This window comes from Oncorhynchus keta, chromosome 2 (assembly GCF_023373465.1).
Source record: "Oncorhynchus keta strain PuntledgeMale-10-30-2019 chromosome 2, Oket_V2, whole genome shotgun sequence".
NCBI classification, from domain to species: domain Eukaryota; kingdom Metazoa; phylum Chordata; class Actinopteri; order Salmoniformes; family Salmonidae; genus Oncorhynchus; species Oncorhynchus keta.
Window position 1 is genome coordinate 43,718,533 of NC_068422.1, and position 26,039 is coordinate 43,744,571.

Sequence of the window (26,039 nt, forward strand, 5' to 3'; positions counted from 1 at the left end):
ATATCCAAAAATGTACTATTATGAAAGCAGTGTTTGCCATTTGATGCAAATGCTTCATTCTGACATGTGTTTATGGCATGTTGAATTCAGTGTTACATTTTGAAGGAGATGTGAGGCATTTTGCATTTTGTGTGTGCAGTTTTGGGAATTGTGTGTAGAGTTTTGAAAAAGGGAGACCGTTTTGAAAATGTGTGTAAGCAGTTGGAAAAAACTGTAGATGAAGATATTCCATAAAAAATCTGCTGTTTCCAGCTCCAATAGTCATTTACAACATTAACAATGTCTACACTGCATTTTGGATCAATTTAATGGACAAAAAATGTGTTTCAATTCAAAAACAAGGACATTTCTAAATAAACTTTTGAATGGTAGTGTAGTTGACTCTGGGATTCAAACAGCAACCTATCAATGACTGGCTCAGCTCTCTTAGCCGCTAGGCTACCTGCCACCCCATTCCAGTGATTACACTCCATTCTAGACATTATTATGAGCTGTCCTCCCCAAGCAGCCTCCACTGGGATGAAGTGATGGTGAATAACCCAGTTACCAGTATTTCCCTGGGTTAGTTACTGTATGTCTAAGCTCTAGATTAAACAGCGCTCTGTCGCCTCCCTAAACTAAAAAAAATAGGTCACTTTCTCTTTAGAAGAGCGGGGATAGAGTGCCATGTGAAACAGTAGATTGCACCTCGGACATTTGACGATAAAATAAAATAAAATTGTCACATGCTTCGTGACTTGGCAACTGGATAGATAAGACTGAGCAGTAGCAGCAGCGTATGTTGTGAGAGTGTGTGTGTGGTGTGAGCATATGTAGTGTGTGTGTGTGTGTTGGGGTGTCAGTGTAAGTATGTGTGAGTGTAGAGTCCAGTGTGTGTGCCCAGAGTCCGTGTAAGAGAGGTAGATCAAAAAAGGGTCAATATATGTAGTCCAGGGTAGCTATTTGATTAGTTATTTAGACGTCTTGTTTAGTAGCTTATGGGTAGAAGCTGTTCACGGTCCTGTTGGTTCCAGACTTGTCCACTGGTACCACTTGCAGTAGCAGAGAGAACAGTCTATGGCTTGGGTGGATGGAGTATTTGACCATGTTTTGGGCCCTCTGTAGTCCACGATCAGCTCCTTTGTTTTGCTGAAGTTGATGGAGAGGTTGTTGTCCTGGCACCACACTGCCAGGTCTCGGAGCTCCTCCCTATAGGCTGCCTCATCGGCTTTGGTGATCAGTCCTAACACGTCATGGAGCCATGCGCGTAAACGCAATTGTGGGTGAACAGGATGTACAGGAGAGGACTGAGTACACACCCCTGAGGGGCCCCCATGGCGATGGTCAGTGTGATGGATGATTACCTGCCCTCACTGCCTGAAGTCCAGGATCCAGTTGCAGAGGGGGCTGTTCAGTTCCAGGGTCCTGAGCTTGGTGATGAGCTTGGAGGAGACTATGGTGTTGAATGCTAAGCTGTCAATGAACAGCATTCTTACATAATTATTCCTTTTGTCAATGTGGGTGAGGGCATTGTGGAGTGCAATAGAGATTGCGTCATCTGTGGATCTGTTTGGGCGGTATGCTAATTGGAGTGGGTCCAGGGTGTCTGGGATGATGGTGCTGATATGAACCATGACCAGCCTTTCAAAGCATTTCATGGCTATAGATGTGAGTGCTACCGTGCGATAGTCATTTAGGCAGGTTACTTTGGCATTATTGGGCACGGGGACTATGGTGGTCTGCTTGAAACAAGTTGGTATTAAAGCAGCATGCCACTGTTGAGAGAAATGATCATGCATGTTAATATATGTTAATTGCATGTAAAAATACATTTAAAAAAGTAAAGACAAAGGTTACTTCTCTACCACATCCACAACAGAAATACTCCTCGCAAATAGAGCACTTCTGTGAGAAGTCGCTCTTTTGCCTGAATTCGACCCAAAACCAACAAGGAAGTCTGATACCGTGTTGACGGTGGTTGTAAGAAACCAATCGGTATGTCAAGCAAAGTGCTTAACCATGCTTTTAATTTCTATTCAGTTCGACTCGCCATAAATTTGACATCTGAACTGTGCGTTAGAAGGCTAAAAAGGAATTCCTGATTAACCATGGCTATATATTAAGAGAAAAAAGTTGATGTGAGAGAACTTCCCTGGTGGTGCAGAGGATAAAAGACCTGTCAAGGGAACCTTACGTTGCAGCTTCAAACCCCATATGTGCATATTGTCAACATATGAAATGCAAAACATACAGTTGTGTTTGTATAATGAAATGCTGTTCAAATGTCCTATAAATGAATTTAAAATGCCATCTCTCATTGTATCACCTGGAATACAGTTCTCAAATGTGAATTGTCAATAAATGTGGAGAAAAACTGCCAAATGAGCTACACATTTGCATGCTGAGAATGTTGTGGTAATATTAGGTCAAACTTCAATTTAAGGTGTCCTGTCAACATTCTTACAACATTATAGGAATGTCCTGTGCAACTATAGTTAATCATTGTATGAATGGCATCACATGTGAGCATATTTTGTGTTTTGGGAACCTGTTCCTACAGCCTAATGAAACATTCTGGGAACCTGTAAAGAACAGATTAAATGTGTCCGAGGAACATTTTTGCAACATCACGCAAACATTTTCTAATCATCAGCACGACTGGGCAGTTTTTGTGTTATGAGAACATTCCGCGACTGAACAAATGTTGTTAGAACTTTCACAGAACCAATTTGAGTTTGCTGGGATGAATATCTCAAGTAGCTCCTGCACTATGCGTTAGCCATCAAAGCAGAAGTTATACACATTTTATCCAACACGACATAGGGTTCAACTGAACCCACAGCCTTTGTGTTTGCCAGTACCATGTGTCAACCAACTTAGCCATACACATGATTTTGAATTTGGAACATATGACTCCAAAACATGTATTGATTAAGTTCAGGTTTCATTTTAAAATGTATGAATGACTCCTCTTGATTGCACATTATTGGACAGATTGGTCACGAGATTGATTGATGGATCCATGCCTTTGTATGTTCCGCAGTATACATTCACACAGTGCAGCACATAGCCAGCATCCACCATACAACGTCAAAGTTCAGAATAAGCCCTTTTTTATATTTGATGGTGTGTCCATAAAACCAAAACGTGGAGTCCCTGCTTCCGTTCCAAGCATTCAGGCCAAACATTCCCTGTCCTTTTCCCTGATCTTTGCCTTCTATTCCTGAGTCACTCCTCTCACCCTGACCATCAATCCCCCCTGAGGGGTTAAACTCAATGAACCTGAGTGACATGAGGCCTTGTATGGGAAAGGCATGGGGTCAGTGGATTCAACCTTATTTTTGATGTAAATATACACAGAACAAAAATACAAACGCAACAATTTCAAAGAATCTACCGAGTTACAGTTCATTTAAGGAAATCAGTCAATTATGACCTAATCTATGGATTTCACATGACTGGAAATAGAGATATTTTTTATTTAACCTTTATTTAACTAGGCAAGTCAGTTAAGAACAAATTCTTATTTACAATGACGGCCTAGGAACAGTGGGTTAATTGCCTTGTTCAGGGGCAGAATGACAGATTTGCACCTTGTCAGCTTGAGGGTTATATTCCGGTTACTAGTCCAACGCTCTAACCACTACCCTGCCGCCCCAATGCATTTCTTGGTCACAGATACCCTTAAAAAAGGTAGGGGTGTGGATCAGAAAGCCAGTCATTATCTGGTTTGACCACCAGTTGCCTTATGCAGCGCAACACATCTCCTTTGCATAGAGTTGATCAGACTGTTGATCGTGGCCTGTGGAATGTTGTCCCACTCCTCTTCAATGGCTGTGCGAAGTTCCTGGATATTCGCTGGAACTGGAACGCGCTGTTGTAAACGTCAATCCAGAGGATCCCAAACAAGCTCAATGGGTGACATGTCTGGTGAGTATGCAGGCCATGGAAGAACTGGGACATTTTCAGCTTCCACTAATTGTTTACAGATCCTTACGACATGGGGCTGTGCATTATCATGCTGAAACATGAGGTGATGATGGCGGATGAATGGCACGACAATGGGCCTCAGGATCTCATCACGGTATCTCTGTGCATTCAAATTGCCATCAAACAAAATGTCATTGTTTTCGCTGTCTGTAGCTTATGCCTGCCCATACCATAATCCCACCGCAACCATGGGGCACTCTGTACACAACCGCTCACCCACACAACGCCATACAGCTCTGGTGGACATTACTACATTACTGCAGTCAGCATGCCACTCACACAATCCCTCAAAACTTGAGACATCTGTGGCATTGTGTTGGGTGACAAAACTGCGCATTTTGAAATGGACTTTTATTGTCCCCAGCATGCTGTAATGCTCATGCTGTTTATTCAGCTTCTTGATATGCCACACCTGTCACACACTGATCTGTTTCACCTGTCTTTGTGCTTGTCTCCACCCCCCACCAGGTGTCTCCCATCTCCCCTTATTATCCCCTGTGTATTTATACCTGTGTTTTCTGTTTGTCTGTTGCCAGTTTGTCTTGTAAAGTTTTTCCTGTGGTTCATGTGGTGCTACTTTTTGTTTTTCCCAGTTTGGACTTTTCTGCCTGTCCTGATCCTGCCTGCCTGCCTGCCTGCCTGCCTGCCTGCCTGCCTGCTGTCCTGTACCTACCTACCTACCTGCCTGCCTGCTGTCCTGTACCTGCCTGATTCTGATTTGGATTACGACTCTTTGCCTGCCTTGACTTACATTTTGCCTGCCCCTTGTACTATACACCTCCTGTGTCTGCATCTGGGTCTTAGCCTGAGCCTTGATAACACCTGTCAGGTGATGGGTTATCTTGGCAAAGGAGAAATGCTCACTAACAAGGATGTAAACAAAAGTTGAGAGAAATAAGCTTTTTGTGCATATGGAAAATTTGAGGGATCTTTTCCTGATCAATATATCCCAAACAGAACTGAACTACCAATAATTGCTGTATTACTTTAAACTTTTGGTCTAACTATAACAGTTCAGAAAGTCACCACCAAACCCCGCTTTAACTTCATTTAAATGTCATAACCCATTATTCTATTTATGTACTCATCACCACAATTGGCATGCCCCTTGTAATATTATACTTTTTTGAACGATTGTGAAAAAGTCAGTTCTGGTGACTTTTCTCCTCCAAAGTGAATGAAAATGAATTGATGATGACACTATCTAAAATATAATTTGTCCTTCCAGAAATTAACCTCACAAGATACTGGTCCATATTATCAGTACGTAGCCTTGCACAAGCCTTGGCTCATAGGAGCAGGAGCCTATCTCCTGTTTTTGTAGAGTGAGGCAGCTTGATGTACAAGTACAGGCCCTTGACAGGAAGCTAGTCTATCGCAGGGCCTTACCCCCAATCTATCTTCTTAATGCTGAATGCCAAGCAGAGACGCATCGGTCTCATTTTACAGTCTTTGGTATGACTTGGCCAGGGCTTATTTGAGAAATAAGCTTTTTGTGTGTATGGAAAATTTCTGGGATCTTTTATTTTAGCTCATGAAACATCGGACCAGCACTTTACATGTTGCATTTATATTTTTGTTCAATTTAGAAAGGTCCAGACACTTTTATTGTGATTTCACATGTTTTGAGAAACTTACCCCAGCTATCCAATTCCTCATCCTAGTTGTGCACTACAGGATCTCCGAAAAAAACACAAACAAAGGCTCCAAAAACCACCCAAATGCATCCTTTTAGAAATGGAAAAGCTTTCAGTGTAGTGATGCAGTTCTTTAGATGTTGTACACATAAAAGTGTGACATTCTGAACTTTATTCGCAAAGTTATATTCCATTTTGTTGCCACTCGAGCGAACGCTCTCCATACATTCTAACAGCAGGCTACACAGACAATGGAACAGCTGGATATGGGAAACAGCAGGAGTCCCACAAAATGGAATATAACGTTGCGGATAAAGTTCAGAATGTCACACTTTTGTGTGCAACATCTAAAGACCTGCATCACTACACTGAGAACCCTTCCGTTTCTAAAAGGACACATTTAGGAATTTTATTTTGCATTTTTTAAATGTGTTTTCAGTGCCCCAATATTGCAAAACGAGGATGAGGAAGTGAATTTCTGGCTGGGGTAGGTTTCTCAAAAACATGTGAAATCGCAGTGTCTGGACCCTTCCATAACATTCCATTCCATTCCAAATCTTCTCCTTTAAGTTATCATGGATGGCTGTCATTAAAATAAGGTGCATCTCTGTCCAACTAGCTGAAGGCAACTCACTCCAGTGTCCATGGTTGCTTTATTTTTTTTCTACTTTCTTTCTCTCTGTCTCTCTCTCTGACTGGGTCCCATCCATCACTTGAAAATGGGCTTTTCTGGAAGTTGCTGACGTTCAGATAAGGGACCGGTCAATCACACAAGGCAGAGGAAAGAGTCAACCTTGTGTTCTGCAAGACATGGAAATGTGAGCTACTCTGTGTTTTACAATTATGAAATTCTGGTCCTGTTTGAAGAAAATAGGTGAAAAAACGGTTTGTTCCATCGCTCTGAGATTTTAGTCTGCGTGTGTGTGTGTGTGTGTGTGTGTGTGTGTGTGTGTGTGTGTGTGTGTGTGTTGACAGACTGTATGAGGTCATCACTTTCATGTGGCTACACCTATGGCCCGGACTGTAGCAACTCTCCTCCACTCACACCACATACACCCCCACCCCAAGCACCACACACAAACACAACATAGCTTATCCACTGGCTACATGCTCTCACCTCCGGGCGCTCTTCTCTTGTGTTTTCCTCCTCACAAGTAGTAAATGGTTAGTCTGAGTGTAGGCTTTTAAACACGACTTTTAACGGAGAAAACGAAATGTCCTTATGTGCACTCTGAGAATGAATACACCCTGGGAGAGTTCCCCTTGTCAATTAGACCATTAGACAGTGTTCAAGACAAAATAGTTTGTGTAGGTAATGTGCATCTAACTCTGATGGATCAGTCTGCCTGCAGCGGTGTGAATCAAAACATGCCCATCTTTTTCCTCATGTTTTTCCTGTGTGTGTGTGTGTGTGTGTGTGTGTGTGTGTGTGTGTGTGTGTGTGTGTGTGTGTGTGTGTGTGTGTGTGCTCGGGAGGAAGTGGAGGGGTTGCGGGGCTAGCAGTGTCTGGCGTGTGAGATCCCTATGGTGGCGGCCATTTCCCCGTGTTACTAAACAAACAGGATGATAGATCACTTATCCCGTTGAGAACTGTTATTTCAGAACTTATTTCAGCCCTTCAGATCATGGGTAAGAGCGGAGTACATCAACCTAAGTCATTCAAAGACTGTATGAAATAGTGCACACTTGACCAGCAACGATCACAGGGACACTCAGCTCATATCAGTTTAAAAAAGCTCATGTAGACCTATGCCAAGGAATCAATTAGGCCTAATTCACCCAAGTGAAGGTGTTAAGTCTATTAGGAATTGTATTACACATTTTTACTCTACCAACCAATCAAATGCAGTCAAAGTCAGCCAGGTCAACAGCAGATACAAGTCAATATTTGACATCCATTCTCACTTCGAAATTTGACGTTTGGAACAATGACATTTTTCTGAGGAGAGACTGTGAGAGCTGGTTGGTGAAAGTATGAAAAAAATGTCAAAGTATGACACAAAGTGTTCAGACACCTTATTAACTTTTTTTCACATTTTGTTATGTTACAGCCTTATTCTACAATGAATATGTGAAATGAATGTGTTTACATGGTATTTGTTCAGCTTGTTTAGATGATCTGTGTATAAAATAATTGTTCAATAGGGTAGGCCTATTTTTGTGGATACCCGGGTGCACAAGCACGTAGGCACTGACATAAGTTTGGCTCGAGGCATTGGTTGTATTTGACGGCTGTTCTGTGTGTCGATATGAGATACAACATGTCCATGCAATGTTTTATCTGGCTTCTTTGAGAATGTGGCTGCTGCGCTGTGTTATTCATTCTGATACAATCAATTGAAATGTCCACGTCTACACCGCAGTTGGAGGTGCGGGACAGAAAAGATTGGGGAGAGAGGGATGGTTTAATTTTCGTGTATGCGGGAACAGAGCACACACCCAAACGGTGCCATTCTTGGCCACGTGCGCTTGACTCAGGCGAGCCTTCTCGTTGAGTGCGTGCATGAGAGGGTGAGGTGATGGATTTGGCGCCAGAGAGGTCGGGGTTAGGGATCAAGGACTGCGCAGGTAGAGTCAGAAAGACGATATACTCTGATACAACCACAGGGGGAAATAAACACAACATCCGGATAGAGGACCACATACCACCACGAGACTGTCCTCACGCGATAAAGCAGCAGAACTAAAAACAAATCTGAAAATTGGCCTTAATAACCCATTATAGGCTATATGGCTTAATTTATTAGGATATGCTAATGTAGCCTAACGCGCTGGGATTAGTGCACTGTCAAGCATAGGCTACTTAAAGTGGTAAGAAATCAATCAATACGCTAAATGTCTCTAAAGACAAGTTTTGCCAAACCCCACACCGACACCGGGGCTGCTATTGGAGGTCGCCACTCAATAATCGAGTTTGATCAAATGCTGCTGCCAGTTTTACTCCTAGTTGGATTGGAAGTGTATGACGCGCGCGCGCGCGCACACACACACACACACACACACACACACACAGACAGACAAACACAGGCAAACAAGACCCATGGCCCACTGTGCATGAGAACCGCTAATCATTTACACCACCATTTCGATGAATTATAATAAGCCTTATCATAGTGCCTATTAAATGGACAGATAGGCAAGATTTTCCTATACACACACTTTCTCAAAAGAAAAAAGAAAAGCGTGCAGTCCTCCGTGACTGCATTAGTAGACTATTGCATTTCATTTGAATTATTTACCTCTCCCTGAAAGTCCTCAACGTTCGTTATTAGCCTAGTCCACGTTTTAACGAGTTGGAAAACCACATAAGTTTGGGAGCACCGCGAGCCATTAAACGTTAATGTTGGTCAATAGGCCAGTGAGAATCTGGAGATCAAATACGAATACTTTAATGCTCTCGGTTAAATAATCACGTCCCTGAAGCTTTCGAGAGGAGAGAAAATCAATGACCCATATGGTTTCATTTTCATTTAATTGTTTTAAAGTGTATGTTTTTGTTTGTTGAATTTCTCATTTATAAACATGTATTAGGTGTAGATTAATAACGCATTCCAAAAACTCGCTTTGATAATTTATTGGGATTTTATTTAGATATGCTACAGGCAGCCAATACGTATTCATTTTAACTTGAATGTTATTGAATACATAATACAAAGCCATTGATCATTAATGACGTATACAGATTGAATAAAACAGTGGATTTGTTTCATTAAAAATACCGAGTTTGTAGTCAAATGGTTTATACTATTTTTTATTTTATTTCCCGAAATATGCGAGGGGGGGAAAGTATTGACACACGCACACTCAGTCAATGGCTAATTAAAAAAACATTAGTTTTGTAATGATGCCACTATAGGAAACATAAATACATAATGGGGTAATTATAGGAGATCATTATAGGAGTTGAGCACGTGATATGCTTAACATAAATTGACCTATTTGATCTCTCTTTTCCCCTGAAAGCCTAATCAACTCCTTCCGGCTGTATATGGCACGGATCTATTTGGCAGTATTGGATTTTAATTACATATAGAATCAAGAGATGAGCCCACAATTCACAAGGGAATTGAATAACTTTGGAATTACGCATGGGTCTATTCCATGAATACGTTTTATATAAAAGATGAGCACATTGCAGGTCTGTTTGAAATGCATTATGATATGCAGTTAACTAAAGGTTTAGTATGCTATTAATCGATTTACTTCCTCATCTTGTCCTTGTATCAAAACAAAATAGGCTATTTGTTGATGTTTTTCCCCAATTATAACAGAATGGAGTTTTATTGTGCGTAATGTTGTTGGGTTGCGTATTTGCTTGACCATGGACGTAGATTTGTCTCCAGTTCAATTGTGTTCCCGAGAACCACTGTCAATTGGAGACCTTTGATTAGGCCTACCTGAAATAAGTTGAACACAGAGACCTATACCCATTTATTTATTTATGATGGATGGATGGATGGATGGATGGATGGGCGCAACTCTCGAAACACGTTAAACACTTCCACTGCTTGCACGGAGCTGACCACGCACCTATTTACCTTAGGTTACTTTGAGGTTTGTAAAACAGTTTTGTAATTGATGTTGTAAAAAATGTACTGTACCATGAGGTGAAATGAATAGGCTACAGAATATAAACATTGCCTACTTTCACAAGACTCCGCCTGGTGTTTATGAAGTGTGCCACGAGTCCATAGAGAAGGCGCGCAGCTTTCACTGAAGGAGCTTGTGGCCTCTCCGTAGTGTCTTTAGCCAATTGAGTCTCGAGGCCTAAAATTGGGTCTTAATCTCGCTCTGCCTATTTGGCACGTTGATTGATGCTCTCTTACTCCAGCCGGCAAGGCTGCCTGAGCCAAAAAGGAAGAAGAAAAAAACAGACAATCGCTTTTAGTTTAGCGTCACACACATACACTCTCTCACGCACGCACACATACAAACACGTACACACTCACACACATGCACCAACACTTATTAGATAACGACTGGAGCGAGAGCAGAATACGTTTTTAAGCTCCAAGATAAGGCGCACCGCGTGGAGCACCTCTGTACCTCGCGGGGGGCTCGAGGAGGCCATGGATCATATTGGAGCGCATCTCCAGCACACTCACGCGGAGCCCATCAGCTTTGGGATCGACCACATCCTCAACAATGTGGATCAGAGCTGGATGCCCGAGTCGGACTATGGACTCGGCTGCGTTGTCAGCACTGCCTACAACACCATGACGGGTAACTTCACCGGCAACAACTCTGGATATAACAGCAACGCATATGGGGTAACCAATCTGAGCAGCACCTATAACATGAACATGGGGATGAACGTCAGTGGGAATAACGTTAACGCTGCTGGAGTCATCCGTGTGCCCGCGCACCGGCCTCTGAACAGTGGACACTCGACCATCCCCGGTGGTATGTCCACGATACCAGGCTCGATGAACAACCTGACGGGATTTACCTTCCCTTGGATGGAGAGCAACAGAAGATACACCAAAGACAGGTTCACAGGTAGACCACCTCTAATGCACATAACATGTGGTTGGTTGTCTGGAAATTAAATAGCAATATGAATGGCGTTGCCATGTTTATTGTGAGACAATCCCCGTCATGCTATGTTCCTGATGTTGGTCCGTAGCCTAGTAATTGTTCCTGATGAACTCAGCTCTGAAATAATCGATAATAAATCATATGCTAGGCTACTGCTTAACACGCTGTGTAATTTCATGAGACCATTTTAGTTGATGAACACCAATGGCTTTGACTTATTTTACTCGGCCTTTAGAGCTCATAAGAAGCACCTACAAATAACAGTGACTTAGATAACATAGCCTAAGACATGCTATCGAAATAGCCTAAAATTACATTTCCCAAATTGCTACAACAACGTATAGGCTAACACTTACGCATTGTTGCTTCTTATCGCTCCATGATTTAACATAAACATTTTCCTTCAAACTGACATATTAAAAGTTAACTTCATGCCTACACTCTTAGAAACAACGTTTCTGGATAGAACCAAAAGGGTTCTATGCTTGGTTCATGTATGGAACCGCTTAAGGTTCTATATAGAACCGAAATTGGTTCCATTTAGAACCCTATATGAAACCCAAGGGTTCTATAAGGAACCAATGTTCGAATCAAATCAACGTTTATTGGTCACGTACACAGATTTGCATATGTTATCGATGGTGCAGCGAAATGCTTGTGTTTCTAGCTCCAACAGTGCAGTAATACCTAGCAATAATAATGCAAAAATAATACACACATTTTGGTTGTGAAGAAGAACCGCTGGGGTTCAAAAGGGTTCTATGTAGAACCTTTAGGGGTGCCATATATGAAGCAAGCAATATAAACACTTATATAATTCGGGGCTGCATGTATCATTTTAGAGTGTTAACAATAGGATGTTTGGTCAAGGAATTTGAAATTTCATAATGAATTTGCGCTTCTTTGTGTCACGTTCGGGCATTTTAACCCTTTAATTTTCCCTGCGAGCTATAGATCTCCCCTCTATGTCTGACGTTTCTTGAACTTGCTTCGCTGCTCTTTTGCTGCTCTCTTTCTGATTGTGCTGCTTGCTTTTGCCCCTATCTATCCGTCTCCCAATCCAGTGGCGCTTTCACCCCTCACTGTAACACGCCGTGTAGGTCACCCGTACCAGAACCGAACGCCCCCAAAGAAGAAAAAGCCCCGGACGTCTTTTACCCGCCTGCAGATCTGCGAGCTGGAGAAACGCTTTCACCGACAGAAGTACCTGGCTTCCGCAGAGCGAGCGGCTTTGGCTAAGGCCCTCAAGATGACTGACGCGCAAGTCAAAACATGGTTCCAGAACAGAAGAACAAAATGGAGGTGAGATTACTGATGATTATCTGTATAGGCCACATTTAAGGTAGTGTACGCTCCAGCGCTGAATGTCGTAGTTTGTTTGTGTGTGTGTGCGCGTGTATGTGTGTGTTTTAGGTCTGTTGGTGCTTTTATGTATAGAATGGGCAATTTATTTACACTCCAAGAATGCTACAAAACCAATAAAATAGCAAAAGGTCTACACATCTGGGTGATGTTTTACAAATATTAACTTTAATATAATAACGCATAGAAAATGATGTCTTTATCTATTATATGACATTCATTAATTGTGTGCATTTGATAACAAATATTTACAAAATCCAATCGCCCCACTTCTTTGTCTACCCCAGGTCGTAAATTGTATTTTACAATTGAAGTTTTCGGTTCTAAACCGTTGCATTCAGTTAATTAATGTTGTCTTGCAACAGTCAAGGAAAAGACAGTCAGTCTTATAATGAGTTACATTCTGTGGCAACTAACTATATCCTATCCCACAAAAGTAGGATCATGATTATCTTAGCATATGACTACTCTTGTAAAAGTTAACGTTTTTTAAATCTTTCGAAATAATATCATTTCAGACGAAAATATTTATTTCTAAGGTCTTTATTAAAGCTATTTTCAGATTAAACATATCGTGGGTAAAAGTGGAAGGCCAATTTGGCCACGTCTTTTACGCATTAAAGATGGAAGATGTTTTCCGTAGTCTACTGAAGCAGTTTTATACGTCTCTGGAGATTGGATTTTAGAAATGTAAAAATAACATATCAATCAACGATTAATATTATGTTATATAGTCTAGGCCTAATAATCATTATTCAGTCAATGGGAGAACATAACAGAAAAATCTAAAGAAAGATTTATGCCATCAGACGAAGACAAATTATTTGCCAAACTGTATTTATTTCCACATAGGCTATTGTTGGCTGAGAACAATTTCGATATCAGCTTTTAGCCAACATGTTAATAATGCGTAAGCAAGCAATTTTGCCTCCATGCTAATTTTGTTAAACAATGTGCTTATAATCTAGGCTAATCATGATTGACTAAACGTGTTCAAATTAATCCAGAAGACATTCACTCTGTGTCAAAATGTGATTTAGGCCTCAAGGCCTGTACATATTACGACGCAGCCTGTTTTGGATATAATTTCCCTCTGATGCCTCACAGTGTCTCTCTCGTGTCTCCGGTGTTCCAGGCGCCAGACAGCGGAGGAGAGAGAAGCAGAGCGACAGCAAGCCAACCGGATCCTCATGCAACTCCAACAGGAGGCTTTTCAGAAAACGATAAACCAACCGGCAAACCCGGACCCGCTCTGCCTGCATAACAGCTCCCTGTTTGCGCTTCAGAACCTCCAGCCCTGGACTGAAAACACCGCCAAATTCAGCAGCGTGTCCGCCTGCGAATAACAAACTCTGACCGCTTTTATTTTCCCTCTTTAAAGCGATTGTAGTAATATAGTGAACAACTTTTTAAGATCACGAAGACGACTTGAAAAAATATTACTCACGAGGACCGGATTTATCTGACATTGCCTCGAAAAAAGTTTAGGTTGATAGTGTCCGTGAATTTAAGCCACGACATGAGCTCAATAGCGATGGGTTTTTGAGTTTCAGTTTATCTGCCTGTTTTTACGTGGTTTAATTTCAGAAGATTTTATTTAACATTTTCAGTAAAACATAATCCAGTCCTAATTATGGACTAAGCCTATAGATATACCTTGATATAAGTCAACAATAAGTGAGCACTTATTTTAGCACTTTCTCTTACAGGAAAACGTATAGATATTCATACCTGATCATTTGAGGAACAGGCCTAATTAAATTTAAATGTATCGATTCGGTGGCATACATTCAGTAGCCTATCTGTGTCTCATAACAATGTTTATGTTGATAACAATGGTTATAAATGAGGTTTTAGCAGTTGACTAGACGCAACCCCTTTCTCTCTGTGGAGGGAAGGAGCAGTGACAATATTTGACAATTTACCATCTCATGAAGTTTCTCACTTATAAATGAGTAATTATCTTTTACCTTTTACCACATCACTCAAGCACTTATTCATTTGGATGAAACTTTATTGCAGTCTGCTATTTACCTGGTATTTGCTTAGAAATTCGTTATCTAAATATTTTACTAATTCATTATCCAATATTAGTACTTGTTTTTATCTTTCAAACAAGCACGACGGTAGAAATATTAATATTGCCTTGAGTTTGTTGAAGTTATTATTTTTTTGGTAGGTACCGTATCCATTGTTACTATTAGCCTATAATTTCTTAATAAAACCAGGTAAACAGCTGAATTATGCCTGTAAAAAAAGGTGTTATTTGTTCAATTTTCTTGTACTTTAGGCTATAGTCCTCTAATAATTTCAGTTCTGGTGATCCATTTATACATATGATGACAGGCAAGAATTATAAGGCCATATAAAATATTTTTAAATAATTAATACAGCAGTGTTGTGCTTTGTGTTTTTGTCATATTTTGTTTTAAACCAATGGTCATCATGCATTATGGAGTGCATGGAAGGAATTACATTGCTGTGTCTGGGAAAACTGAGGCCAGAACTCTCTTTGACGATAGGAACCATCCCTCGTATATATCTGCCCTATTAGTCAATACCAGACCTTTATAATGGTGTTTCCAGCAAGTGAATGATACTGGTTGCATGATAATGATTAATGTGAATCTACACTATGGAGTATGTGGCTCTGTACATGTGTGTTAGTGTAACACTCATTGCAACTGTAAAGTGTGTGTGTGTGATGCTGATCTTATGCAGCTGTGTGTGTGTGTGTGTGTGTGTGTGTGTGTGTGTGTGTGTGTGTGTGTGTGTGTGTGTGTGTGTGTGTGTGTGTGTGTGTGTGCGTGAGAGAGAGAGAGTGAGTGAGTGAGTGAGTTAGTCCAGGGCCTCTCTCCCCATGGTCAAAAAGGAATGTAGGGTAGAATTTCCCCTTCTACTCAGAAATATCAGCACTGCAGCATCACTTAAGTGGCTTTTCCAAAACTCCTGAAATTCCTAAACCAAGCAAGCATGCTGGCTTTCAGTTGTTTCAAAGCCCTCAAGGGAAAAAAAAAGGTGGTCAAAATGGCAGATAAGTTTCAAAGAAGTGAACAAGCACAGTGAGCGGCAGATTAGAGTGAGGGTTTAGGCAACACCTTGCATTTCTTTCGTGTCCTCAGTCTTCTCATTTAAAAAAAATCAGTATTCTTATTTGTTTTTTTCTTTCATTAAATGAAAATTATTTAGGCTTGGTTTATGCAATCAAATACATATCCTTTGTGCATTTCAGAACTGTCTTAACATGTTATTGCATTTCGACCAAGTGAGCATTTACTGCTTGTTTTCTCTGCCACAATTCCACCTTCACCTATTAGTGACACAGCCACAAATATTCCTCAGTTCTTATTTTGCTATTATTCTGCACCCTTTTTGTAACATACTGTATGATGTATGGATATATCTAAACATGTCCTCTATTTGATTTTATTGGGCTTTGCTTCTCTATAATCTATAATGTTGCAATGCATTCATCACTACACACTACCAATGAGCGTTTAACACTGCGTTTACAGCTTAGTCTCCTGTTTATACTACAGTAATGTATAACTCAGCCCATGCATTTTTCATTCACCACCAGGGAAACAAAGCAGCATATCCTGAACATCATCAATTAAGAAGTTAAAACATAAATTGCAATAAACCGATCTGTGTCATGTCCTTCGTGAACATTGCTACAGTTCATTTGCAATAAATCTTATTGATTTATGAATAGGACTGTATGAGTCAAATTAGCTACAGTATAATCTCTTGTGTCTAGACCCAGATGAATCACTGTACCATGTAAAGCCATAAATCATTGTGTAGCCTATGTCGCTGAATTGAAAATGTATGAATGGAGCAAGGTTCTTTTTAATTTCGAGCTGCATGTAAAATAAATAGTTTTATTGCAGACGTTATCCTGCAATCACTGTTTAATCATAGTCATGAACAGAGTAGGGCAATTTGTACGTTACAAATTTGTATTAAATGATTTTGTATCATTTGTCGTATTTGTCTTCATGGCTTTGTATTTTAAAAATGTTTGGCTCTTCTAACCGAATAGTTATCTTGTTTAAAATATAACAAGAGACTAAATATTGTCCATAAAAGAATACCAAAGCTGTATCCCAATTTTTAACAAGGCTTTATTTTCTCATCTCCTCTGGACCACTGATCGGTGGATTGATAGGTTACACCATACTTCTTCCACACTTCACTGTTTTTAGTGATAAAGCATCCAAGGAAAGCAAGAGAACCCATGGGAAACCTCAATCTGTGTGTGTATCACGTTGTGCATCCAGAAGACATGATGATGAAAGCACTTACACAGGGACATACCGGTGGTGCTAGGTTGTGTTGTGTACAAGGCTGCATCTTATCCCAATGCCTGATTGATGGTTGGTGCTATCCGGGATCCTTAGGACGTCCCAACTCTGACCCAATTGCAGTTAACATTTGAAATGGTTAAGGTTAGAGTTAGGTAAGGGGTAGGGTAAGAGTAGAGGTTAAGGTTAGGTTTTAGGGTATGGTCGTGCCAAGGATTCTGATTTGCACTGCATCCTGATTGACTCACACATTTTACTTTGGCTCACCCTGGTGTCCATACGTAGTTACTGCAGAGTTCATTTTGTCGCAATATGATGACGTTCCAGACGTCATTAATGCTTGCCAAAACACCATAAAGTTGTGTAAATGCCTGTTTGACCTTATCAAGCCAGTGTATCTAGCTAACGGTAATGAACATGTCTCTACTACGCGTATGTGCTGCTACATCGATTCTTCGTGCGACCAAAGGGTTATTCATGGAGTCTGCTTTTACAGGTGCGTGCCTTAACTCGAAGAGTGTCGTTTCTCAAAGCGGCTAGCCACTATGTGCGCATGCTTGCTGGCTAGAAAGGTAAACGACATCAACATCGACGTTTATTTGTCACGTGCAAAATATACAGCAGGTGTAATTAGTACAGTGAAACGCTTGATTGCAAGCTCTTAAATTCTTAAACTCTTCCCCGGCAATGTAGGACAGTCTGTGTGTGCAGCGGCCTAAGGCACTGCATCTCCGTACTAAAGGCCAGTGTATTTTGCCAGTGTAATCTCATGCGACCGACCGGCTCGATTCGGTCTTATGTAGCAACATTTTTTTATTTATTTTTTTACATTGGATAAAAGTAGAGACTCAGAGCTAGAAAATGGTATATCATACACTACAGTTGATACCATTGGAAAGTAATTCTGCTTTGAAAGTTTATAAACGTTTGAGAAAATGAAAGTTGATAAACTCACGTTTGAGGAAATGGCCCTTTAATATTTTGGTATCCACAGGAGAGTTCTTTGTCTACACACGTTCAGCATCGTTCACACCCTTAAGTTTTAGCCCCACCCATCGCTGAAAAATCAAATCTGGTTTATACTACGGGTGGGTTTGTACATTTAATCTGGAGTGTTCACTAACACAGAACGTTGTCAATTTGACCAGTCGTAAATTCAGAGCGTTTCCCCCTCGGAACGTTTTGGACGCTCTGGCTGAAAAGTAGGGTTGATCTGAGCGTTTTGACCTAACAGCAGACAAGCACCCAAGCTAATGTTGACTAGCTTGCTAGCTACTTCCATACACAAATGAGAGAACCGCTCACTCTGACCATTTTACTTGCCCTAGCAGAGCCGGTGAGGTTTTTTTATGTTACCCAGAGCGTTGGTAACTGCTGCTGGCAACAATTTAATTATGCTTTTTTTTGCCAACGTTTACTGATGCCGGGTGACGCGCTCGTAAACGTGTCACTTATTCTGCGCTCTGGCACACTCCGACGAGAGTGCTCTGAAATTGGAGTAGATAGCCAGAGCAAATTTACCAGCTACGGCTATCGACAGTTGTCGCAGTGACATAACATTCTATTGAAATGGATACTTGCACAGCGGAGAATTTTGTTTAGACATGTAGCTAGCTAGCTAAACAATGAACCATAATCCCAACTCATAACGTTACTACCCTGCATGAATCTGCAGGTAGCTAACCAACCATGTTCAATGTTAGCTAGCTAACATTAGACTGTAACTAGAAATGCAAATGACCCTGAGATACGAATAATATTACTACACAGATCATACATGTAACATTAGCTAGCTAACAGTACACTTTAACTTGAAATTGAAATTACATTCTGACAATTAAATGTAGCTGGCTAGACTTACTGATGACATGGTGGCCCTTAGTTTGAAGATGTAATCTGGAGACAGGTGTTTCCAACAGCCTTCTGTGTGTTCTGTTTCTGACTCAGTCTGCATATTTGCAATCATCTCCTTAACTATCATATTCTAATTCCACTGATTTCAAAAATCGGTCATCTGGAAAGTGGAGAGCAACACTTATGCAGTTTTACTATGTGATATCTTTAAACAAGAAAGTGTTAGAAAGGATTACCTGCACATACTGACCAGCTCATATTATAGCCAGAAGCGTGCTACATGGCAGACCAATCCAAACATGTCTCTCGGGATGTCCAGCCCAATCGTTATCTCAGCCAATCATAGCTAGCGGGAAGTTTGCTGTCATTTTCTGTGGCTAAACCAACTAGGCTCGTAATTTAACCTTTTTATTTGTATTTACAGATGGCATACAAGTTTGCTATTAAGGCACATGAAAGCTCAAATGTTCCAGAAGGCATTTCTGCCAAAAAAGCATTTTGATTAAGAAAAAAAGCTTTTATGTTCAAATGTCTCTCCTGTGAAGTGGTGACGCACAACACATGTCTAGTTTCCTGAAAAAAGTCACATATTTTAAATCTTATATGCCTACTTGGGGTCTTTGAAAACTGAATTATGAGGCTATATATTTTGTGAATTAACACTCCTCAGTTAGCAGGCGCAAGCAAGCTAAAACCCACATGGTAGCATAAACTAACTAGCAGAAATTGTTAACAAGTTAGAAATTATTTAAACACACTTTGCTGTAGGCTACTATTTATTAGTTAACAAAAAATAATGTCATATTAAATGTATTCACCCCACCCAGGTATTAATCAAAACTTCCCAGAAAGCAGGTTGTCCTTGGCTCACAGTGTAGAAGTGTGAGCTCAATAGCATCTCATTAGTGTGCAAGATCTTGAGAATCAGCTGCACATGTGATGGAAGAGTGCACTGCACATGTGATGGAAGAGTGCACTGCACATGTGATGGAAGAGTGCACTGCACATGTGATGGAAGAGTGCACTGCACATGTGATGGAAGAGTGCATGCACATTTACATTTAAGTCATTTAGCAGACGCTCTTATCCAGAGCGACTTACAAATTGGTGCATTCACCTTATGTGATGGAAGAGTGCACTGTGCATGCAGAGGGTTGCAATTCCATTAAATTGGGGATAGTTTAACAAAAATATGCCATACGATCTAGAATTGCCTTGTGTATCCCATAAAAAAGGTTCACTGTTATAAGCTAACTTTTTTTGGATGATTTTAAGCGAAAGGGTAATTTCCCGGACTTAACATCTGGAGAGCAAGGAGGATTTTCTTCAAGACCTATTTTTAAAGAGTTCACCCGCATTTTAAAAATTGTGTCCATACCTTGAAAGCAGTCGATGGACAAGGAGACTGCAACCGGATTTGGTTACCCACTGCCATTGACCATTGATATTAAAATGTTACCTTAAATTTCACCCCCCAAAATCTCAAAGTAGCAGTCATTGAATTGTGTGTGTTCATTTAATGTTCAAAGCCTCCTGAGTACACCTGACCTGTCTTTTGTGTGTTTAAAAAAAATCCACCCTGGTTCTGCACCTAAGCTATGTCACAATACGTAGAATTGCAGGAGATTAGCTTTAAACAGTAACATTTTCCATCTAGGGGTTGTGCCAGCGGGCAATGAAATTCACATGGCAAATCTCACTCCAAGCTTTCTTCAAAAGTTGTCAGCCCTGGTACACTGATTCTCTATACTATACTTGCTTGTTTTGTCACAAACTGAAATTAGGTGAACTATTTTAATTTTAAGTCAGGAAATGGTTCCTACACTCACATACATCATTTGATTAGAAAATCTACACCAAGAGATTGATACCCTTCTCAAGCCACCTGTTAAACGATAATCTCATGTTGATATGTAAAAATCATCTCAAAATATCAACACAAATGTATCTTTTTAGGTTAGGTATGAAGTGGTTAATGCCTCAGCTGTAATGTGTTTCTCTTGTGTAAAGGATGCTTGCGGACAGCAAGTGGAGCAGCTAAGGACAAGGAGCCACTGCGCAAGGCCAAAACCCCCCAGGGCCGCTTTGACATGAATGATGAGAAGATAAAGGATCCCCTTGAAAGTAGGACAAATACACTGTTTTTTGTGTATATGAACACGACAATTTTAACAAGTTACAGTCCATATAAGGAAAGCAGTCAATTTTAATTAATTAATTAGGCCCTAAACTATGGATTTCACATAACTAGGAATACAGGTACGCATCCGATGGTCACAGATACCTTCATTTAAAAAAAGGTAGGAGTGTAGATCATAAAACAGTCATGATCGGGTGACCATCTGGTGTGACCACCACGTGTTCTGCGGTTATGAGGCTGGTTGGATGTACTGCCAAATTCTCTAAAATGACGGAGTCTAATGTTCGCTGGCAGCTTCATTAAATAGTACCCGCAAAACACCAGTCTCAACGTCAACAGTGAAGAGGCGAGTCCACAATGCTGGCCTTTGAGGCAGAGTTGCAAAGAAAAAGCCATATCTCAGACTGGCCAATAAAAGATTAAGATGGGCAAAAGAACGGACACTGGACAGAGGAACTCTACCTAGAAGGCCAGCATCCCGGAATCACCTCTTTACTGTTGATGTTGAGACTGGTGTTTTGTGGGTACTTTTTAATGAAGCTGCCAGTTAAGGACCTGTGAGATGTCTGTTTCTCAAACTAGACACTCTAATGTACTTGTCCTCTTGCTCAGTTGTGCACCGGGGCCTCCCACTCCTCTTTCTATGCTGATGCTCCAGATACTCAACTAGTCTATAGAAGGCCAGCTTTATTGCTTCTTTAATCAGAATAACAGTTTTCATCTGTGCTAACAATTGCAAAAGGGTTTTCTAATGATCAATTAGCCTTTTTAAATGATAAACTTTGATTAGGTGTGATGGTTGCTGATAATGGGCCTCTGTATGCCTATGTAGATTTTCCATTAGAAATCAGCCATTTCCAGCTACAATAGTCATGTACAACACTGTATTTCTGATCAATTTGGTGTTCTTTTAATGGACGAGAAATGTGCTTTTCTTTCAAAAACAAGGACATTTCTAAGTGACCCCAAACTTTTCAACGGTAGTGTGTGTAAATGTGATATTTCAGTTTTTACAAAATGTGGAAAACGTCAAGGGGTCTGAATACTTTCCGACTGCACTGTATATTCACTATGTCACAGATCAGGCAAAAGGTTGCAGATACCTTCTAGGATGCTCCATTACCTCTCACACTAATCATTCCCCCATTGATTTGCCAGAGTTCCCTGATGATGTGAACCCAGCCACTAAGGAGCAGGGGGGGCCCCGAGGCCCAGAACCCACGCGCTACGGGGACTGGGAGAGGAAGGGCCGCTGTGTCGACTTCTAGTTTCCATTCCTGGTATATTACACGTGCGATGTGGACATATCTTATCTATAACTTATGCATCCATGTCTGAGGATTGTTGTGCAAGAGACCAGGATTAGTACACCATACTGAATCAGTCTGGACTATTTCCCCATGAACCATACAATCTGATTTGTAGTTTCACATTTATACACATGTAGTCTGTAGAACAAGTCTCACTTACTTTTTATGGTGCAATACTCACTTTGCACACTATTGTTTTTGTTGAGATGTATGATGATGAGACATGATGACCCAGTGAACAATAAAGGCTGCTGAGGGAGGATGGCTCTTAATGGCTGAAATGAAGTGAATGGAATGACAACCCCCCAGAAAAAAAAAGCTGGATGTCATAAGGTGTATGCACCAATTTGTAAGTCGCTCTGGATAAGAGCGTCTGCTAAATGACTTAAATGTAATGTAAATGATTCCATTTACTCCATTCTGAACCATTTTATGAGCCGTCCTCCCCTCAGCAGCCTCCACTGATAGTGAACGATTGTCATGCAAGTTTATTGCTTCCTGTACAGAGATGTCAATGTTGTGAATAAATGCAATGTAAAAAAATTCTAGAGATTACTCTGGCATGTTTTTACTTTTTGATTATTGCTCATTATATTGAGTCATTGACAATGCCTCTGATCTGGTCAGTATTCCTACATTAGCCCCTGTCTCTTTTCACTCTACTCTCGTTCTCTTTTCTGCCTCTTGGTTGTTTATTGAGTCTATGTGTACTGTACAATGAAGGGAAGCGCTCCTGCTCAGCGACACTCAACAGGCAACCACCTGGCATCCTGACCTGAGCGCTCTTCTACGTCTTGTCTGACTGGCACACCCTTACCCTGTGTACCCTGTAACATGTACTGAACAAAAATATAAATGCAAAAATGTCAAAGGTTTGACTGAGTTACAGTTCATTGAAGAAAATCAGTCAATTGAAATAATTGAATTGTGCTGTGATCTATGGATTTCACTTGACTGCACACTCTATGCATTTGAGAGAACTAAGCTTTTCGTGAGTATGGAAATGTTCTGGGATCCATAATAAATTGTCAAAATTTGGGATGAAGGGGATTTTTACAAAGACAGAATGTGAGTATATGAATGTTGACTGCCCAACCACATGTGACACCTGTCATATAGGCTCTACCCAAAATTCACAAGAGCATGACACCACCTCTACCAGGCTGGCCCATTGTGAGTAGTAACGGTTCTCTGACAGAATATCTCTACATTTTGTGAAACCCTGGGTGATATTTTAAAATGGGTTTCAATTGTGGGTGAGCGGCAATAACATACCAGTGCTTCCTAACAACGTCATTAAATGCCTTCCCCAATGGTGAGTGTTGGGTGACGCATGATGGGACATGTTCTGCTTCTTATTTAACTTTTGGTAGAAGGCTTTCCAACTGTTAGTACTTCAAAATTATCATTGGAATGTTTTTCCCAATTGTCTTTGTATCCTTTTAAACTTTTGTGTGAGGTTAGTGGTCTGTTTCTGATAAGAAGCATCAAAGCTGCATATTCTTCTGATGCGACTGAATTGACTTTTAGGGAGACTTTTAATAAGTGGACGTGGATGAAAGCTGACACCTCTGAGGGTATTCCTGTCCGTAGGTTTCCAGTGGAGAGGGAAGTTTTGTCCTTAATAACCATCACATCAAGAACATTGATTTGTGATAGGTCATAGTTAATGGTGAAATGAAGGTGTTCATTCAACGTTTAGATAAGCATGGAATTCCAAAAGTTCTTCCTGGTTGCCTGTATAGGTCACAAAAATGTTGAATTGGGTGCTGGGAAGTCGATTACTGAGAACTGCCCCTATATATATATAAAATTACCTTCCACCACTTGGGATATGGATGCCTGATTAAGACCTAAGGGTCGAAATGTTATAAATAATTATCAGCTGAGAGCATGAGCAGCAGTGTGTGCCTTTTTCCATCTTTTTCAGCTCATGAAACATGAGACCAACACTTGACATGTTGCGTTTATATTTTTGTTCAGTATAAAAGCAGTGGAGCCCTCTGTTGCTGATGTGTGTGGCTGTATTGAGACATTTTTAACACAAAAATAACAAAAGTGTTCTAATACCAGCACACCAATATATCCTTATTGACCTGTATTGAGTTTAGTTGTGATATTAAATCATGAAATACTGTGAACAATGTGCACAAGACGAATGTATATTACTAGTTTCTTACAGATGTGGCCCCCCACTAGAGGTTAGTGTTAGCTACAGTCTGGGAGCTGTCTGCTCATCTCACTGGTTGAGAGTAAGCAGATTGCCTGCCTTAAGCCTTTGGGACGACTCCCATTGTTCTGGTGGAAATAAGACCATCTCGTCACTATATACAGCATCTCTGGTTGTATCTTTGTTACAAGAAGGGATGTAGTGAAACAAATGTTTCTGTAAGGATGCGTCCATTGTATTTTTTTTAGTTGGCATACATTCATCCAACAGGCACACGCTAAAGAAAAAGATATGTTCTGTTTGAGCCTCTCCTGGAGTGAAGACCTTTGTTAAATGGCGAGGGCTGAGAGCAGGGGTTTCGTAAAGTCATTTTAGAACTGGTTCAATGTAGAAATTGGATACTTGAAATAAAGTAGCCCCTAGTACTGTACATAGAGTAAGTCTGTAGTTTACATGGATAATTCTTGTGAATGTGCTGTCACGGTCTGTTTACGTTTCGTTATTTTGATTTCCGAATTTTGCACGCCCAATTTTTCAGTTTTTGATTTGTTAAAAAAGTTTGAAATATCCAATAAAAGTCGTTCCACTTCATGATTGTGTCCCACTTGTTGTTGATTCTTCACAAAAATATACAGTTTTATATCTTTATGTTTGAAGCCTGAAATGTGGCAAAAGGTCGCAAAGTTCAAGGGGGCTGAATACTTTCGCAAGGCACTGTATCTCTCTAACCCTGCTGTACCCTACTGCGCTGAGACAATATGACTCTACACATATCTCTCTAACCCTGCTGTACCCTACTGCGCTGAGACAATGTGACTCTACACATATCTCTCTAACCCTGCTGTACCCTACTGAGCTGAGACAATGTGACTCTACACATATCTCTCTAACCCTGCTGTACCCTACTGCGCTGAGACAATGTGACTCTACACATATCTCTCTAACCCTGCTGTACCCTACTGCGCTGAGACGATGTGACTCTACACATATCTCTCTAACCCTCTACACATATCTCTCTAACCCTCTACACATATCTCTCTAACCCTGCTGTACCCTACTGCGCTGAGACAATATGACTCTACACATATCTCTCTAACCCTCTACACATATCTCTCTAACCCTGCTGTACCCTACTGCGCTGAGACGATGTGACTCTACACATATCTCTCTAACCCTCTACACATATCTCTCTAAACCTCTACACATATCTCTCTAACCCTCTACACATATCTCTCTAACCCTGCTGTACCCTACTGCGCTGAGACGATGTGACACTACACATATCTCTCTAACCCTCTACACATATCTCTCTAACCCTCTACACATATCTCTCTAACCCTGCTGTACCCTACTGCGCTGAGACGATGTGACTCTACACATATCTCTCTAACCCTCTACACATATCTCTCTAACCCTGCTGTACCCTACTGCGCTGAGACGATGTGACTCTACACATATCTCGCTCTCTCTTTCTATCAAGGATACATTAGGGGAAGTTGTTTTGATGTTGGCACCAATCTCATGCTGCCAGGCGTACTGTATCCCCCCCATGCTAAACTTGTCTCACTCTTGTTCAACTGCCCTTTGATTAAATCGGTTTAATTGAATGTTTATATTTGCTTCAAGTGTGGTTTTTAGTGAAAGTTGACAGATGGCACTTGGATGGAGGGATATGGGTGTGGGACAAGAGTGGATAGATGGATGTAGATGGGTTTGGTTGAAGAAACTCCCAATCCCCCTACCTCCCTTCCT

The 26,039-nt window shown here is 40.8% G+C and overlaps 2 protein-coding genes and 1 long non-coding RNA gene across 4 annotated transcripts; 2 read left to right on the forward strand and 1 right to left on the reverse strand.

Moving 5' to 3' along the window:
• Positions 1-284: 284 nt before the first annotated feature.
• On the reverse strand, positions 285-19,830 carry LOC127911061 (uncharacterized). The gene is made up of 2 exons (XR_008077511.1): positions 17,769-19,830; positions 285-1,754 (listed from the first exon to the last, which is right to left on the reverse strand). It is a non-coding gene; the product is annotated as an uncharacterized LOC127911061 (long non-coding RNA).
• LOC118400851 (T-cell leukemia homeobox protein 1-like) lies at positions 10,346-16,491 on the forward strand. Of its 2 annotated transcripts, none has more exons than XM_035797843.2 (3): positions 10,346-11,105; positions 12,245-12,446; positions 13,642-16,491. In XM_035797843.2, the coding sequence occupies exons 1-3, from the start codon at positions 10,676-10,678 to the stop codon at positions 13,850-13,852; spliced, it is 843 nt and encodes a 280-aa protein (XP_035653736.1). In that variant the 5' UTR covers positions 10,346-10,675; the 3' UTR covers positions 13,853-16,491. The 2 variants fall into 2 exon arrangements, with proteins under 2 accessions (XP_035653736.1, XP_035653730.1); XM_035797837.2 differs by having other exon boundaries at positions 10,347-11,105; positions 12,209-12,446.
• Positions 17,138-24,878, forward strand: LOC118400869 (succinate dehydrogenase assembly factor 4, mitochondrial-like). Its single transcript, XM_035797852.2, has 3 exons — positions 17,138-17,309; positions 20,678-20,791; positions 21,966-24,878. The coding sequence occupies exons 1-3, from the start codon at positions 17,225-17,227 to the stop codon at positions 22,073-22,075; spliced, it is 309 nt and encodes a 102-aa protein (XP_035653745.1). The 5' UTR covers positions 17,138-17,224; the 3' UTR covers positions 22,076-24,878.
• Positions 24,879-26,039: the final 1,161 nt, after the last annotated feature.